An 18,478-nucleotide genomic window follows, 5' to 3' on the forward strand; every position below is an offset into this window, starting at 1 on the left:
AATCTGCTATTGAACTTAGCAGGCACAGATTCTAAGTTTCATTATCGAGTAAGATGCTTGACTGATCCCTTGCTAAGGTAATTCATATTAATTATCATGTCACAATTTAAGGGGCTAGGTTGTCTCAGTCCTGTATAACTCAGAGTAGGTAAAGAATCCTTAAATCTCTTTTCTGATTGTTTTTCAGAGATAAGGATGAGGTCTCCTTCCCACCATCCCATCCTGCACAGAAAAAACAGAATTGCAGCCTGTGTCCCTAGCCGGAATAGACAGGGAAGATGGAGCTTCTGCAGGCAAAGGGATGAAATGACGAGACTGTATTCTATGGTATGAAGTGACTGACTGTCTTCTGAATGAAGCAGAGCAAAGCAAGAACTGGAAACCTGAACCAGGATTTATTCTTCAGCCTTTCCTGTTTCTGACCTTACACAGCCTCCCTAACTAAAAGGCAGGTTGTTATGTTACACTCTAACTTTGAATTGCTTTTCAGTTCCCTTTATCAACATCAGCTGAATATCTGGAGGCCCAGGGAACACCCTATGTGCTCATACAAAGCACAGTGTGATGCAGAGGCATTGCATTGCTTGTGTGCATGGGCAGAGGGAGAGATGTGGAGGTGAAGCCTTAGAAGGCACAGGCCATCTGAAGAAGGGAAGAAGGGAATTGCCTGCCTGGGGCCTCACCCTCCATGTGGCAGCTCAGGTGAAAACTGTGGTGCACTGGCAAGCAGCTGCCTTAGTCGGGGAGCCTGTTAACAAGTCACTCAAACTCACCAAACACTCAACTCATAGTGAAACACGCCTACTTCCCTACAGGTTTAAAACAAAGTGATGACAATAAAACTGGAACCTTCTTACTGTTTTCCTGCCCTTTATTTTCCTGACTTTATTATCAAGTCATATTAGAAGCAGATTCCATAAGGAACTGTTCCAAAAAGGAGCTGCTCCCCAAAACTTTGAAGGGGCTTCACTGGCAATCCTGCAACTTTGCTTATACCGTGTCCTTCTAAATTGCCGTTTTGGTCTGAAAAGTAATTATGTGAATTTTGGCCCCTATTTCAATAATTAAAATTGTGTGTCTATACAGATAGACTTAAATGTGCCACGTCTTCCCACAGACAAATGCAGATTGTCTTCCTTTGTGCAGCTGGGCATGCACAAGTCCCTTAGGTAGCTGGGACAAACCTGGTGTCACTCCCATGTGCCAGCCTGACCCTGACTCCCTGACACCAGCCATCCCTTCGGCTCCTTTAGAGCTTCCCTTGCACAGTGCAAGCACTTCTCTGCTGCATGAGCAGGTGGTTGGTGTACTGGGAGAGATTTTTACCAAGTGCAGAGACAAAAGTAACCTTTTAAAAATAAAATGTTCAAACTAGAACACATCATACTTCTGGCATTAAACTTAAAACATCACAATATTATTGTAAATAACTTTTCTGTTCATGGATTTCCAAGAGCACTGACAAACTGTTTACAAAGGAGCACTTATCCACCACTGAAACACATTCAGCCTCCTGGTAGAAAGCAGCTGTTTTCAACACCATAGAGAAGTTCTGACCAGCTCAAGGGTGAAGGTAATAATGAAATCACCAGAAAAACAGGACGGTTTTAGGTAAGAAAGGCAGTTCTTCAAACAAGATGGTAACAAATCGTTCAAGTAGCACCAGGAGTCACTAAGAAAAATGCATGATTTGTGTTTTGCAGGGAGAAGTAACAATTACTCTTTTGGATTTTTAAACCTGCAGAACACATTTAGATTCAAACTCATATCTTCCCAAAACGAGATATGCAAGAAGAAATAGTGGAATTAATTACAAACTCCTTATACAAGAATTGCTTGAGCATATTTCATCACTCAAAAGTTGGTGGATCAAGTTTTAGTTCAACTATCTTTAGAAGATTTACCCCCTACAAGCTATGTAATGAACAGAGTTCTACAAATTGGTAAATTCCTGGCAATACAAAAGTCAGCATTATTTTTTTTCAGTAGCAGATTCAGCATGAAAAAATGTAGGTGCACTGAAATTACAAGGGTGAAAACAGATAAAAAATCTCAAAAAATCTATTTTAAAATTAAGTTATCTTATTCCAAATCATTATGCAATTTAGAAACATTCAGAATGGAAGGTTTTATTCATTTTCTCTGTCACCAGCCTTTGTGCCAGCAATCTAGGAAAAAAAATAAACTTACAAGTATGTGCAGTCATAGATACACTTACACTTCCTTCTAAAAATAGCTAATTAAAATTGTTAAAGTCTAATTTCTTACACCTCACTTCACAAAATCTTGTCAGAGAATTAGGTTTGGCCCCACCAGATCATGTCAAAGTGGAAATATTATACACATATAGAAAAAAAACTTAAGCAAACATCTTCCTTTTCCACAACTTTGGTTTTTAGATCTATGACAACATCCAATGCATTTTGCGAGACCAGATGTCAACAGCCTGTCTAGGCGATGTGTAACTTTTTGTACAGCAGAACAGGAAAACAAAGGCTCATACATTCAGCTCTGAATTGAAATTCCACATGGAGCTGATCTTTTGAGCACACTTTAAAATCATGTATTTACTTTTATTAACCTCAGTAACTGTAAAATGTATCTTAAACATTGCTCTCCTTTGAATTCAACAAAAGACAGCAGTATTTTCTCTCTCCCTCTCTCCTTTTGTTGGTAATCTTACTGCAAAAATGTCTGTGTTGCTTTTTCTCCCCCGCCCCATTCCCTGCCTGTAAAATCGAAGTTGGACAAACACTGCACGGCTGAAGTGACATATTTGAATGGAATTCAGACCAACCAGTTCCTGTTTATGTTTCTCATTTGAGAATGTAGCCTTCTCATTCACTATACATTAGAAACACACCAAGGCCATAAACGGTGTCAGGTTGCAGGCAGGCAGGGCCAAGCAGCATTAATCATTACTTTAAGGCAACTGGCAAAAGCGGCAGCTGAGGGAACACTACACCCTTCAGCTCTGCATAAATGGACATTCCAGGGTTTGGCGTGTGTGGGTTGGCTTTTTTTTTTTTTTTCCCCTTCAGCATCCATTTTATGAATGAAACTTCAGGCTGCACAGAGTCCATTCATATAAAAGCTATGCTCACAGGGCTCAGTCTCTCGGGATCAATTGGTCTTGGGCAAGTCTGATGTGATTGGTTTAAGGCAGGCTTCAGCCTTCCATTACTGATTTAAAATGCAGCCTGTGTCCATTTGACCTGCCTTAATGCACAAAGAGTAAATCCAGACTGCGCTCTCAATCCTCAAATCAAATCATTAGCCAGTGCCACTTACTGTAACTGTAGATTTAGAGGATATTTATCCATTTCTTTGAAAAACAGGGACTGCAGGACAATTTTTCAGATCGTACTGTCTGCCGTGAAAACAAAAATACATATATGGTCTCCTGCCTATATACTCACATTAACTTGGTATTCAGGTTTCCTTTGTTCACAAACATAACACTGCAAAATGAAATAATTTCTAACTACAGATTTATTTCAGACAGAAATAGTGAATACAGGAAATCAGCTAGATTGACAGTAAGTGAAAAGTTAAATTTCTGCCTTTGACAGCAATCTTCTGAAGTCCAGGCTTCACAAGTTTCCCTGTCAGATACTCTTACTTTCTGCTGCCACACAGTCGGACAGCAGATCTGTGTTTTAAGAGCAAGTACAAAGTCCAGCACAGCTTAACTATTGAACAAAATTCATACTCATTCACTGAAGCAACACAGCAAAGACAAGTTCCTAAAACACAGGGATGAAATATTTTGAACCGCAGGGAAAACTGCAAAACCAAAATAAAGGAGGGGAGAGTTCTTAAACCTCCTAACTCAAGAGCAAAACCCTGCCCCTTCTCCTCTCTTGCCTTTATGCCATCTGGATTTTCATTGAGAACAACTATACTTCTGTGTATAAGAATTTCTTTAAGGTCATAAGGAGATGCAGCTTCAAGATGTGTGTACTGAAGCACCATATCCAGGAAAAGGATGGAGTCAGTTCTGTTTCACAGAGCATTTTATAAAAATGCATTCCAAAATACTGCAAGTATTTGCATCCTGATTAAAAAAAAAAAAGGGGGGGAAAAAAAGAACAGAAAAAAGAAAAAGGAAACTTGGAGAGAATCTGAGAAAAAGACTAAACAGCTGCAAGACTTTAGAAGCAAAATACACCATCTCAACGTGTCACACTAACAGAGCATGCACACAATCCATCTACAGTGATTTAGAAGTGGTACATTAATACCAAGAGTTTTTTACAAAGAGGTGTAGCTACGAACAAGGAAATGCAACCAATCAAAGAGAAAATTTAGGTTTATGATCAAGAAATATTTCTTAACTATGAAGTCTATTTGCCTGTGAAACAATATCCCAGAGGAAAAATAGTAGCAATAATAATACTTAGAACTCACACAGAACTTTATAATTTCAGAGCACGGTACAAAAATTAGCCAATATAAACAAAAACCGTCATGGAAGCACCATGACTTGTGTCACTTTAAATGTTGCACTGACAAATGCACTAGAGAATATCCTGGAAAAAGTAAACTAGCACTGTCACCAATTGACTTTTTCTCTTCACACTAGCATCTCCAAATATCTAAATTTTGCCTTCAGAGGTACAATAAAATAACCAATTGTTTAAAAAAATCAATGGGACAGGGGAGGAGGGGGAGAATTGGCCTACAAATAAATATAACCTGAAAAAATACTTTTTTCCCTTGAAATTTGAATTCAACACTTTCTCTTATGCTATTCTGCAAACTCCCAAATTTAAGAATACATTGGCTGATGCCTAGGGAAGAATGTGTTACTAGGGGTTTTTTTCCATGTTAATACCCACTGTCTTGCTTTTCAAAAAACACCTCATCAGGCATTTGAGAGGACTCTTACATTTTATTCTGTTTCTCATCATTAGGTAAATACATTTATAATGTGGATGGCAGAATGCTACCAACATTCTATACCTGTAAGAGCAAACTTAGGAGGCTAATAAAGGTCATCATTAACAACTTCCTGCACAAACTTTATATAAATCCTCTGCTGCAAATATGATACAGCCTTTTGCTTCGGCACTCTCGTCTTGAGTGCACAGGTCATGACTCTTTGTGGGAAGGAGAGCCATGCTGCAAACAGCTTAGCAGGTGGAGCCCCTCCTTAATTTGTTACAGGAGCTGGAAGTTGTCTGTGTACTATGAGGCAGAAGTTTTCAAGAAACAAAACATAACACAGCTGAATGGTCAGCTTTAGGCCCCAGTAAAGCCCATTCCAGCTCCGACATGGTTTTCCAAAGTAGCCACATTGCTTCTGCCAGATTTTTGGTACTAAGTATTTTTATACTGCCTACACTGAGACTCTTATCTGATGTTCCCATAATTCCTCATCTAGAAATACAAAGTAAGTCACTCAGAGCTAGGATTTGAACATATGTAGTACATAATGTTCTTTTAAAAATCACCTAGTTCTAACTGGGTATCCAAAACAAACAGGTTTATGTATCTGATTTGTCTCTCAGCCTCCACTCATTTCTCTTAACAGAGGGGCAGTTCCCCATCCATTCTCACTTGCCAACACAAGGTATTTGCTTGTGAGGCTTCAGGAATTAAAGGGATGAGCAACTCAGAAAGAAAGACATGGAGGCTAATAATTCTGTCTGGAGAGTTCATTCTTTAAGTGATGCGAGTAGTGTCTCGGAAGTGACAGGGAGAGAATCCAAATTTTCTAAGGTCCACTCAAGCATATTAATTGTGAGGCTACCCTGAAATGAAACTGTGAGAACAGCCCTGCTAATGCCTGTAACACATTCAGGAAGTATAGAATCTATCTAAATTTCAACAGAAAAATTCCTGGCGATCAGCAACTAGCATATGCAAGCATCAGCTCCTCCTCCTCTATTCATCTCCATTAGTACTGTGTGACAAATTTCAGTTTCCAAAGACATGGTCACAAAAATTTCTCAACCAAAATAACCATTTTAATTGGGTAAAACCAAATACAAGATTTAAACTTAATAATTTAAGATGTCATTTTAAAACTTGATATTTAGTATTGACACACACTCAGCTAGAGTCATACTTTAGTATATTTGCAAATACACTACATCATGTAGGAAGGGTTAAGCCTGTGAAGATCCTGCTCAACAATAAAGGACAAAAGAGACAAGCTATATCAAGTTTGGCCTTTTTGTTTAAATGCCTGAATACATTATTGAATTCTACAAGTGCTAACTGTACAGGAATACCCACTATTAGGCCTTGTAAACAAAGGTCTTAGGAAGCCTTTTGGAGTATATTCATCAATTACGAAAATCTCAAAGCTCTGTATGTCCCTGGCTGCACTTCTGTGACTAAAGTTGCTAGATTTACCATCAAGTACTAAATACATCTGACTGTCAGATGTATTGAAAAATGAATGTCAGATGAAAAAAAAAATCTATGGCAGAAAATGTCTGATTGAACATATATGATGCACTGTGACTTCTACAAGCGAGGATGGATAAGGAAGAGCCTCTACTTTGTTGAAATTTTTCTTTCTCCATTATCTCAAACATCTCCATTATCTCTATTCTGCAGTAGAAATTGCATACCTGCAATTACAATTACAACTAATTGATCTGCCATTTCCCATGTCATAATTAATGTCATGTTTTAATAGAGTTGTAATCATTCTATAATAATGCTTTTCATTCATCAGCTTCCCACAAAGTATAAAAGAACAGTGCACAAAAGCAATGAACTTTTATGAGCCCCTTTCAAAACATCCCAAAAGGAACATCTCAGTGCATTACAATGAACTTTTTAAATATGCTTCTATATTCTTATCTGAGTTGCAATAAAATACAATGAAAAAAAGACTTTTTACTCTGGCATTACTCCTTCCCTGAACATCTATAGGTGAAAAATGAAATCAATGATTCAGTGACAAATACATTATGTTTCCTAAGGGGTTATTTAATGTACTCTTAGCAAGGATGGAAAATGATGGTTTCTAGAGAACAGATGGTTACAAGACAAAATATCAACAGACCACAGTTGTTGACTGCAATTTATGGAGTGTACAGATGTGTCAACTTAAATGCAGTGATTCTGAGGCCAATAAAAGTACTTCCTGATACCAACAGATTAATTTTTCATGACCACTGGTTACACAGCTATTACATTTTTAAAAACTAATCATTCATCTACAAAAGAAGGAACAATTTTGCTTGAAGATAATTGTTATAAAGTGGAATGTTACTCTTGCTGGCACAAAATAAATAGGCATGACAGGACTGGATACAAGTTTGTACATCTTCATTTCAGAATAAAATTTCCTGCTTTCTTCCATACAGAATATTCCAAAGAAAGATGAACAATAGCAGCCAATCCAGATTTAAAGTAACAGCATGCAATAAGGAGATCCCACTGCCCAGTCAAATAAGAAGCATATCTACAAAAGGGCCTTTTTTTGACCTTTAATTTAGCAAGATGAATAATTCCTTGTGAAGGTTGCAAGGGACTGGCAGTGCCTGAAGCTGCAGTCCCCCATTTATTATCCACTGCCACATGAACTACACAGTCTCTTCCATATGCTCTAAGACTAGAAATACACAACTCCCCAAAGCCACAGATCTCAGAACCTTCATCAATGAATGGGTTGAGTTCTGGATCCGATCCCTGTAATTCGATTTCATTTTCACCTTGTCTTATATTTCAGTTTGGAGAAATATTTCACCCCTGGTCTCCTCTCTGTTAAGGGTTAACTCAAATTTTCCTAAGGATTGGTTCTTTGCTTGTTAAGAATAAGAAAGGAAAACGCAGTTCTACTTTCCAAATTCTCCCATTCCAATATTGAGATCAATTCTATAACATGCACTTCACATTAATGAAACCACAAAACACCCTGCCAAATAGACACTGTTAAGTTAGCTACAGAAAGAAAATTTAAAAACAGTTCTATGCTATATCAAATTGCAAGATAGCTTTTCATGATCTAAAATTTCAAAGGCCAATTCTACTCAGCTGTCATACAGCCTTTGGAAAATAAACTGCAAAAGCATCTAGCCAGAGACTGAACCAGAAGGAAAGCCCTGGAGTACAGCAGCACCAAGAAAAACAGGGAGTCAGACTGAAGTCAGACAGAGCCATCCATTCCCCCTGCCCAAGTCAGCACGAATGTGTACAAAAGCAGTGCACCCTCCTCCAGAAGCATAGCTGGGACATCCTGAAATCCCTCCCTTTCAACAATGTGGCGTATACAAAGCAGGACTGAGGCAGACAGTGTTACACTAAAACTGAAAACATTTTGATTGCATTATCTTGGCTCCATACCAATCAACTATATAACCCCACCTAGGGCACTCATCGTGTTTTAATCTCAGCTTCTTTTCATATCACCTTTCCAGCTTTCTTCTTTGTAGCTTCCTTCACCTTGTTACTTGGTACTCATTACTAAATTTCTTTTTTGACTTCTTAATTCTCATTATTTTCCCAAGTATAATATAAATATTGTGTTAAAATTTTTTAAAACATTTACAGTATTCCTCTCTTGATTTATTTTTCTATCCTTTCTATTACTGATCTTTCCTATTTTGATCAGAAGTTATTGAGAGCAGAATGCCACCACCTCCTCCATTTGTACTGTCTGTAGAGCAATACGGTTCCATTCCAGTTGCCCCATAAGCACAATCATAACAGACATTATTAATAGCAACAGTGCATTCTCTACATCAGCAACTTGGCATCTCAGATTATGTACCTCGACAAAACACAGCGGTATGCACAAACTGAGAAGCTGACACCAATTTGGCCGATTCTTCTCCCTCATCGGTTTTATAGCTGTATAAACCCCACTTCAGTGGAGTTACTCCTGATTTAAAGTAATGCAAGCAAGAGGAGAAAGAGTCCTCTATTTCTGGCAGGCAAATGGAAGAACTCATAAAATGGAGCACACAAATTCAGAGGTCAAAGATGAGATAGTACAGAACAAGTTCCCTCTTAACAAAGCAAATTCGCATCCATGACTTTCTTCCTCGACTTCTTTAACATGTGCACTTCTGGACAGACCTTTCTAGCAAATGAAACCCTTTAAAGAGCAGGCAATAGTGACACGAGTCCCACTATATGATATAGCAACTTTTGTAAACTGTCTCAGACATAATTTGTGAGATGTAAGTGTCCAAAAAAGTAAGTTTCAGTTCATAAGATCAAGACATCAATAGCACTGGCTTGGACTCACATATCATTTTGCTATGCAGAACTAAAGGAGAATCTCACCTACCTGAGTCATATGCAAAATCCCTAGGTTCCTGTTTAATCATCAGAGGAGGGGGGAAATTTTGACTGGCTGCGCTGCCAACCATAGCATTGTGTTCATAAACTGGATCATGGTACTCCTGCTTAAAACCTTGAGGCGGGAAAGGGATGTTTGGTTCAGACATCTGGCGCTGATATATTGGACGTCCTTCCCTTGGCATTGCAGGCAAAGGTGGGAAAGAATTGCAAGGTTCAGAGAGCTGGCGGCGAAATCTAGAACACAAATTATAGAGGTCATGTAAAGGACATGAGCTAAATTCCATTCCCCAAAGATCTTCAGGTCATTATTACTGGTTGTATCACTTTCTCAATAACAAACATTTTGCTTATGGTTATGCCAAGTGCTCCCATCAGGATCACTGGCATCGTACAACAGCAGCAAGCAAAGAAACAAAAATCCCACCTATTAATACCAGCTCTAAGACCTGTCTCCACCACATCCTCTTTGCTTTCAATATCCTCCCTCGGCAGAAGAGGCAAACAGGAAATGCACCAGCTTCAAAACAGTAGAAAAACTGAGATTCTACCACAGTGACACGAAGGAGGCGTAGACAGAGTTCTCTGCTGTTTCACAAATGTTAGCAACATCTTGCCCATACTCTAATTTACTCTTACCCATCTTACTGTTACACGGAAACCATTCTGACCACAATAAACACATTCTGAATGGAGTATTGTCTGCTCTAGCATTTGGAAACATTCCAAGGTAAAAGTCCACTGTTCTGTCCTCTCAGGGGTAGTGTCATGAGAGATCGACTCGCAAGGATGGCACTGCATTCCAACTGTAACAGGAAGGGAATGTAAGCACCCCAATCAAAGGAGGGGGTACAAATTTTTGCTACGACAATTACTCTCCTGCCTTAACTTTTCCCCTTAGCCATTTCTACATGAAAGTTGTAATCTGTACAAGCCACACTGTCATTTGTTATTCCCAAATGTTCTTCAGTAGGCATAAAATAAGAGAATTTAGTTTTAAGTTATCTTGATTTACATGCAATGCTACTCTCAGGGACCTGTGCTTGTTTTTAATTCCATAAAACCTATCTACCTGAACTAAAAGGCCTAATGTAATTACTTGGACATCTGCAGGTTCAGAAGCATACAGAAGAATACCAGGATGTTCTTTTCCCACTGGGCCCTGATGAACTGCATAATGTGTTCCGTTATCTCCTGCAGATTACCACAGTAGTAACCACCACAGTAGTATTATTGTGTCCATGCTAACCAACAGCAGATGCAATGTTCTTGCAACAAACTCCTTACTAGTCCTGTTATCACTTATTATAAACAAGACACATTAAAAAAAAAAGTAACTTGTGCCTTTCTTTGGAAGCTTCTTGCTGTCACACACACAAAAAGATTAAGATCTAATCTTTCCTGAGGTTCCTGTAGTTCATATCTGAACCAGATTTGATACACACACAAAAGATTTTTTTTTTGGAGAAAACTATGTGAGTGAAACACAATGAAGAGATTTGATTGCACAAGCAATAAAATCCTTGACTATCAGCTCTTAGGTACTACATATTTCTAAAACAATTGAAACTTTACTACCATCTGTCATAATACTACTGCAACTTGTTCTGACAAATATTTACTATCATAGCTAAATTATAAATACTGTGGAAACTACAGAGATAAAAACTATTACAATGTAGTAGTGGAGACAAAATGAATTTTTCTAATGCTGCTGTAAATACTATAATTTTAGCAGTAGAAAGAGTACTGTGCTGTAACACTGGGTTTTGCAATTCCACCTACACCTGCAGAAAATAAACTTAGAAACTCAAATGTATTATGAAACAGTTAGGCTGACTGGCACTGCATTCATTTCCTTTTTTCCCTTTTTTCATTAGCCAAAAAAAGAAGCAGAAATTATCATTAAGAACTGTCAAGGAGTGAATCAGAAAATTGCAACTTGAAGATAAAATAAGAAACAGGCTCACTCACAAAGCCTCAAAGGAAGTTAATAATACTTGTTGTACTGGAAGCTTTGTATGGAATCAAGCCATTTGTTTATACAAGTGGATTTGTTTCCTGTTGGTACTTGTTAGTACCACTTATCGTTCATATACTCATGCCCTGTGTGAAGATATATGGGCTGTACGTACTAGATACTAATGCTATCCTATGCCACCAATGCCTGTTTCAAAAAAATTGTACCTTAAATTATAGATTCATATATGAACTCCATTGGCAGGTCATTTGTTTAAATGATATTTTCTGAATACACTCATTGTAGTAGTATCTCACCTTATAAATCAGGAAAATTTGAATTTCACAAAAATATGAAGTACACATTTGCTTCATACACAAGATTCAAAATAAATAAGAAAACGTGGAAAAATATCTTCATATCTTCCACTACAATTCTACCTTTCTTTAAAAATGGAGAAAAATGAGGTTTTTTGTTGGTTTCATCTTTTGTTTTTTTTTTCTTGAGCCAACTATTTGGGACTTTACTAGAGCACATGATATTCTATAATAGAAGGGAAGCATTAGTGCAAAATGCCCTAAAAAATATCAAAGATGGGGGAGGGAGGGAGGAGAAATCATGTAAAGAGCCTACAAAGCTTAGACAGAGCAAGAGTTATGGATACAGAAATTATACCAGGATATATGTAAATGTCTATAAATACTCAAGTTAGGGCTGACATACAGGTTCAGTGCTCTCTTTACAAGTTGCTTTATAACAAAAGATTTTTTTCATCTGAAAAATCTTACTACTGCTCTCTGCACATAAGTCATTTAGCTTCTGCCGATTTCAGTCTCCTGGCAGCTTGACTCTGGTGTATGTGCAGAAACATATTCATCCACCATCCTGTAATCTAAACCACTGCCTGGCTTCACCGGGGGCCTTTGTGGTTAGACCACAGTCCACGGCTGGGGTGGAGATGAGAACTATGGCAGGTGAAGGGGCCAATTCAGTGTTTCTTGATGGCCAGAAGGGCTTGTAGAGAAACCTTGGTGGTAGGTAAAGATATCTCAGCAGAGCACAAAACAGCAATATTAACGTTAGCAACCTCCTTCAGCAGTGATCTGCACAAATCCCTGGAGATAACAACCCTTATTAGAGCAGAAGCACACAAATCACACTCCCAACAACTGTTTTTCTTTTCAGGTCTTTCTTAATTTGATAATGGTTAAGAGGTAAAACAAGTTTCTGAACATACATCTCTTTACACACCATTGGAATTTTAAATGTTCAAGAGCAATCAAAACAGAGCATACAAAAACAGGTTCATGCAATAAAGCTTAGGGTAAATAGAATTCCACAAACAAGTGTTTGGACTGAAAAAACAGGGAAATCCACTGAGCATATCTGTTGCAAAACTGAGCTAAGAAAGATAGTTGTCTGGGGATTTCTAACATATCAAAACAAAACAGGGTGACTTAAGGACAGTTTAAGCTTTAATTCTAGTCTCTAACTCTTGTGGCTTTTACTCAGACTAATGTTATTTAAGCAGGGTTTATGTTGGCATCTTTTTTAGAAATGCTACATTACAAAAGGACTTGGAAAAATGATCCACCCTTCTAAAGAATATTCTGAAGCAGGAACATTGTAACATGGTCACTTATCCCCTAGACAGATGAACTGCTTAGTGAGAGGCCAGATATTTATAGTTGGGAACACACTTACTAGTGACTTCATCACCTTGAAGGGCTTCCTAGCCTAAAGCGAATCACAGAACTATAGAACAGACCAGGTTGGAAGGGACCTTGAAAGACCATTGGGTCCAACCTTTCGTGGGAAAGAGAGCGTAGAGGAGATTATCCAGCATACTGTAATCACCCTCACAAGACAGAACCAACATGTAATTTAAACTCTGTCACTGCCAATATGAACTCATACACTAGTGCACCAAGCCTGGTGCCAGCCTTTCATAAACACACACATTTCTGACACTGTGAACCTTGCGAGTTACCACCTTCATCCCCCAACCTAAAAGGGAATAGCTATAGGCAGAAAGCCAGTAGTACCCTGTATAGGAGAGTGGTAGCCACAACTGAAACACCTTCTGTGTTTTACCTGTGATCCATAGGGAAGCTGTTGTCTTGCATGGACTGGGATGGAGGGAGGTGGGTAGGGAACACCCGGTCAGGTTTAGGAGTCTGAGCGGAGTTTGGGGAGGCATGGTGCAGCGGTGACACAGGAGTGCTGGATGGCGTCGGTGGGTTGGAGGGCCTCATTCCCACTTGTGGTTTCTGATCATAGGCACTATTAGAAAGGCAAGGAGAAAGCAAGGCAGTTTATTTTTTCCAAAGAAAGAAGAAAAAAAACCAAAATCGTAGCATCTATATCCGGAAAAACCATCACTACACATGCCCCATTTAGAAGCTTTTGCTTATAGTTAACTTATTAACCAGTTTGGGGCAGAAGAATTCTCAACTTTACACTAAGAAGAGCAATGAAGAAGTCATGTTAGAGAGCAAGTGATTCAGCACAGCATTTTCTTCTCTGAGGCACAGAAATGTATTTTTAAAGAACTCAGTCTTACAGTCACATTCTAACAGGAGGTATACAAAATACATAAAAGTAGAAGCACCTGGACTAGAGCACAAAGAGCTGACAGTGCCTGTCAAGGCTCTTTTTCTTTTGCACAAACCACAAAGTGAGACAGTAAAACAATACAGCCAGAGGGAAGGGATCTGACCCAGAAAAACAATGGAATGCTGGCTTAGCTACCCATACTAGGATGTCAGCAGCCTCTCCTGACAGGTTTTTTTTACCCCTCCCTCTTTCTCAAAATTAAACTGCTGGTCCTACAAATACATAGCTGCTATTTTCAAGGGTGTCTCAAATCAGGAAAGGACTTGAGAACACTTTGATCATCCCTGTTTCTAACCAGGAAAAATGCATACTTTAGGAATACAGTAAGCACAAGCTTGCATGCTTTCCTATGTCAGGTCTCTCAGCATCCATCAATGGATTCATTTGAGTTTTGAAACCAAAATCATTCCTTATACCTGGCAAAGGTGCCAGCCTTTTCCTTTTTTCCCCCCATTCACATCCAAAAAGTTAAATGTTATAATGCTTTTAGTGCTAACAGTTTTTGTAATACATTAATGAGAATCAAAGTTAGATGAAAGATTCTAAAATAGACTGAAACATCAATAAGAAATCCTTCACTGCTGACACTAAAGGAAGGAGTGGCACGCAAATGCAACCAAAAGAAAGTCAATAAGGAATGAAGAGGTATCAAGCCCCTCCACCACCCACAAATAAATAAAACTTTTATTAACTATGCCTATAAAAGAAGACAACTTGCTTTTGAGTAAGTACTAAAGATACAGAGACTAATGAAACACAGTTTTAAAAGGTAATCACCCAGGAATATACACATACAACATCTGCAGAATTTGTCAAATACCTAATGTGTTGCTCAGACCTGCCAATCCCTTGCCTGTTACACAGATCTCTCTTTCCTAATGTGCATAATGCATTTTGAAAGTACTTTCAACATAGCTCACAGAAAACAAGCTACTCCTTTCTATTTCACGCTTGTACCCTGGGTTTTTAAACTCTGGCTAGCTCCCATGGAGGAGGAGGAATGGAGGATGTGCATTTTGATGAAAAACACTGCTTTAAAATTATTATGTAAGTGTTTGATACAACTGTAAACAAATCCATCAGTGTTCATCAGCTAAACGCATTATCTCATCAGTCTGTTATCTGCTGAAGAGGTAACTTTTATAAGATCTCTATTATGGTTTTATTACTCTTTAGTCAGTCCTCATTTAAACCAGCAGTTCTCACTGCAAACATACTCCTAATTGCTTTACCTGACATTGTACAGGCACTTTTCCCCATAACTGAACTTGAATGGTTGCTCTTGACTGCAAGCGGAGCCAAGTTCTGAACATGGGCTATGGGGTTCCTTCTTGATTTTCACAGGGAGACCATGAAAAGCCACTGAAAAGAGGAGGAGAATGCAATTAAAACCCAAGTACAATATCAACAATTAGCTTTCCCAAGTAAGCTCGACACTGCTAATTAAACACATGATTAATTAAACCATTGTAATAATAAAAACAATATAGGAAACAAACATTTCAAATATTTCTTTGAATGTCAACTGAAAAATAGACACCAGAGATCCTTCACATTGGCTATTATCACTTCTATTGTTTAATAGAATGATGGCCAGCATCCCATCTCATTAGCAGGAAAATAACAGCCCACTTATATTTGGCTTAACTACTGTAAATGTTGTCAGAGGCAAAATACTTCCCAGGCACCAAATGTTTCTAAGTAATATCAGAGGTAGCTTTTAGCCATAAATGCAATAGCAGTCCACTTCAAAGAGTACCACACAAATGACTCCAAAATAAATTTGAGATATATCATCCTCAAGTATATAATCAGCAATGTTTTTGTTCCACACAATGCTTGAAAATTTGCATCAAAACCCTTGAAATTGGATGATTATATGCACTTTTAATTATAAGTAACATCCCAAAAAAAATTCAGAAGAAATGGTTTAAGCAATTTTTCTCAAAAATAAGCAAGATAAAATCCTGGGCTGACCAAACTCAATATTAATGTGATACAGACACAAAGTGAAAAAGAAAAAGAAAACCAAAAACTAAAAAAAAAAAAAATTATACTTTTTATAAACTAAAAAGAAAAACCCCAGAGAGGGTGTGACAGAAATGCAGCATTAATTAGAAGCACAAGTTGATCTGTATTAACAGAAAGGGCAAAGGTAAAGGCAAGGTTAACCACCAAATTAGTTTACACCAGACAATTTTCCTTATTGCATTTCCAATCTCAACCAAAATTAAAGCAGAAGAAAATTCAAAGTTCACCTGATGTTGACAAACCTAAGTAAGTGGCTAGGAGGACAAAGGACTAGAAGGCAGGTATGTAACAACTTGAAAACACACCTGTCAAGTTTTAAATAAAATGAGATTGTTAATGCATTTTTGAACTTCAAGATGCCTAGAATTCAGAGATAATTTTATCACTAATTTTGGATGCTGTCACCAAAACACCATACTATGAGCATCAATTTCCAGCCTGACAGAGACACTTGCAGCTCCTGTTAGGGAATCTCAGCAAAAAGTCAGGCTATCATTATATACCATCAAGAACCATCTACCCCCTTCTCTTGCACCTGAACTTGGGAAAGACAAATTGTTATAAACTTCGTATTTCCTGATACCAATGCATCTGCATACACACGTCAGTGTTCAGTGGAGAGATAAATGAAATGCTGTCTAAGAAGTGAGCATCAGAACCACTAAACTCTGGCATCTGTGAGTAAGGTCTGGATTCCAGATTTTTGCCATGGGTTTTCTCATGGTTGGGCAATGTTCACAGAACTCTTTCACAAATAGATCCTCTTGTACCCTATTACATGACAGCTTCCACTACTGCCTTTCAGTTGAGTCATCTGCAATGTAACACTATTCTATTTTGCCATGTATTTTCACAAAACTCACAAGAGTTAGCAGAAAACTGCTATTCAGCCATTATATTTGGTGGATAATAGTCAGTTATGTGGAAAGATTAGAAAGGAAAAGCAGACAATAAAACATATACAAATGCATATGCACAGCACAACATAGGAAACAGAGATGGAAAATGTGAATGTAACAAGAAGAAAAAACTTCTTCCTGAACAAAACTGTCTGAACTTGCACTAAAAAGAAGCCCACATGGACTTCTTGAAAAGTGATTCTCAGATTTAATAATATGGCAAAATGCAGCCCTGTCAGCTTTCCAAAGTAATCACAAAGCAGGCTGATATCCAGTAGTTTGTTTCAGGATGTTTCTAGTGAACTTTTACTGCTGACTCTCCTTTGTATGTCTTGGTCAAATCATGCATACCACACACTTAGTGCATATGATAGGCCCCACAACTCTGGGATGCTGGCTCCAAAGCTAAGCTAGGCATCCTCTTTAACTTGAATCAAAAAATTAAAACACAACTGCAACAAGACTCTTTTTTAAAGCCAGTATCACATATTTGCACAAAGGCCACATGCTGCTCTATTTTTTTTTTTTATTTTTACTTTGCTACTTCCTTGGAGTTAATCTGTTATGAAAAATTACTTCCCTTATTTATTTTTAAATAACGGGAGTACAGAGACTCCCACACTACAGCCCTGTGTGGAGAACTGGCTGGGTATTTCATCACAGCGCTGAGAGCCTGAACGTCTGCTAACAGGCAGTTTTCCAGCTCACTGGCACAGGCACAAGTGAAAGCAGCACATTCATTTTGTGCAATTTGCTTTACCTTCCCACATGGAGTTGGTGCATGTAAAAGGCTGTTAAGTACTAAATTATTCCTTATCAAATCACCATCATCTGGAGTCATGATCAACACTAATTAAATTACTTTCACTGAACACGGCTCCAGCCTGCTGCCTCAACTGCGAGGTACATTTTATTTTGCTTACTGTACAGTCCTAGCAAGGTACAGGGCACAGTGCTAGAAGACATCTGTGCTGTAGTTTTAATTAAAGTTTACCTCACCTTCCTCCCAGCTTTATAAGCTGGGGTAAAGTGTATCAAATCAAGTAGGTTAACACCTTCACTTCATTTAGAGAAAGCATTACCGACCAAAGTGATTTTATATTAGATCTTTATCTTAACTACAGCCAGAAAGATAATGTAGCTGTAAAATTTAAAGCCTTCCTCGGGCAGTCCCCTGACATAGTCACCATGCTACGCTTTAGCTGTAACTCCTTAAGAGTACACTTTTAGCGGTAGAAAGGAAAAAAGATAGGCTGATAAAAATACTTACTGCATTTTTGGGGGGCTTTCTTGAAGGGTACTTGCCCTTTCAGACCACATCTTAAGTGTAGCTGAAGATGATAGACTTATTTATACAAGAAAATTTCAAATATTCAAGGCAGTTTTTGTACCATCACTGAAACCCTCCACCCATCACTTCTGAGTTTAGTGTGACACTCAGTCTACAGTGCACCTATTAAAAGAGAATTTAAACAGACACTCTTTTGCTAAACTGGATTTTATATTATGTTCTCAATCCTCTTTCCTTTGAGGAGAGCAGGGTTGCTTATTTATACAATCTAATTTTAGTGCAGCATACCAGCTACCAACACATTCATATTAACAAAATGACATTTTAAACAACCAGCTTGTCACCACGTCTTTCTTCCTGATGGTAAATTCATTTTGCTTAACCCCAGAACAAGAGTCTCAACCCTATTAAAGT

At 38.1% G+C, this 18,478-nt stretch overlaps 1 protein-coding gene across 5 annotated transcripts in view; it reads right to left on the bottom strand.

Moving 5' to 3' along the window:
• Positions 1-18,478, bottom strand: part of ETV1 (ETS variant transcription factor 1) — a 66,671-nt gene that overhangs the window by 17,397 nt on the left and 30,796 nt on the right. For all 5 annotated transcript variants that reach the window (XM_033066462.2, XM_033066483.2, XM_033066473.2 and 2 more), the window contains exons 6-8: positions 15,076-15,205; positions 13,322-13,510; positions 9,257-9,504 (exon numbers count right to left, since the gene is read on the bottom strand). In XM_033066462.2, the coding sequence (XP_032922353.1) occupies positions 9,257-9,504; positions 13,322-13,510; positions 15,076-15,205 (567 nt within the window). The remainder of the gene's footprint in view (positions 1-9,256; positions 9,505-13,321; positions 13,511-15,075; positions 15,206-18,478) is intronic.

The sequence above is a fragment of the Catharus ustulatus genome, chromosome 1 (genome assembly GCF_009819885.2).
Source record: "Catharus ustulatus isolate bCatUst1 chromosome 1, bCatUst1.pri.v2, whole genome shotgun sequence".
NCBI lineage: Eukaryota > Metazoa > Chordata > Aves > Passeriformes > Turdidae > Catharus > Catharus ustulatus.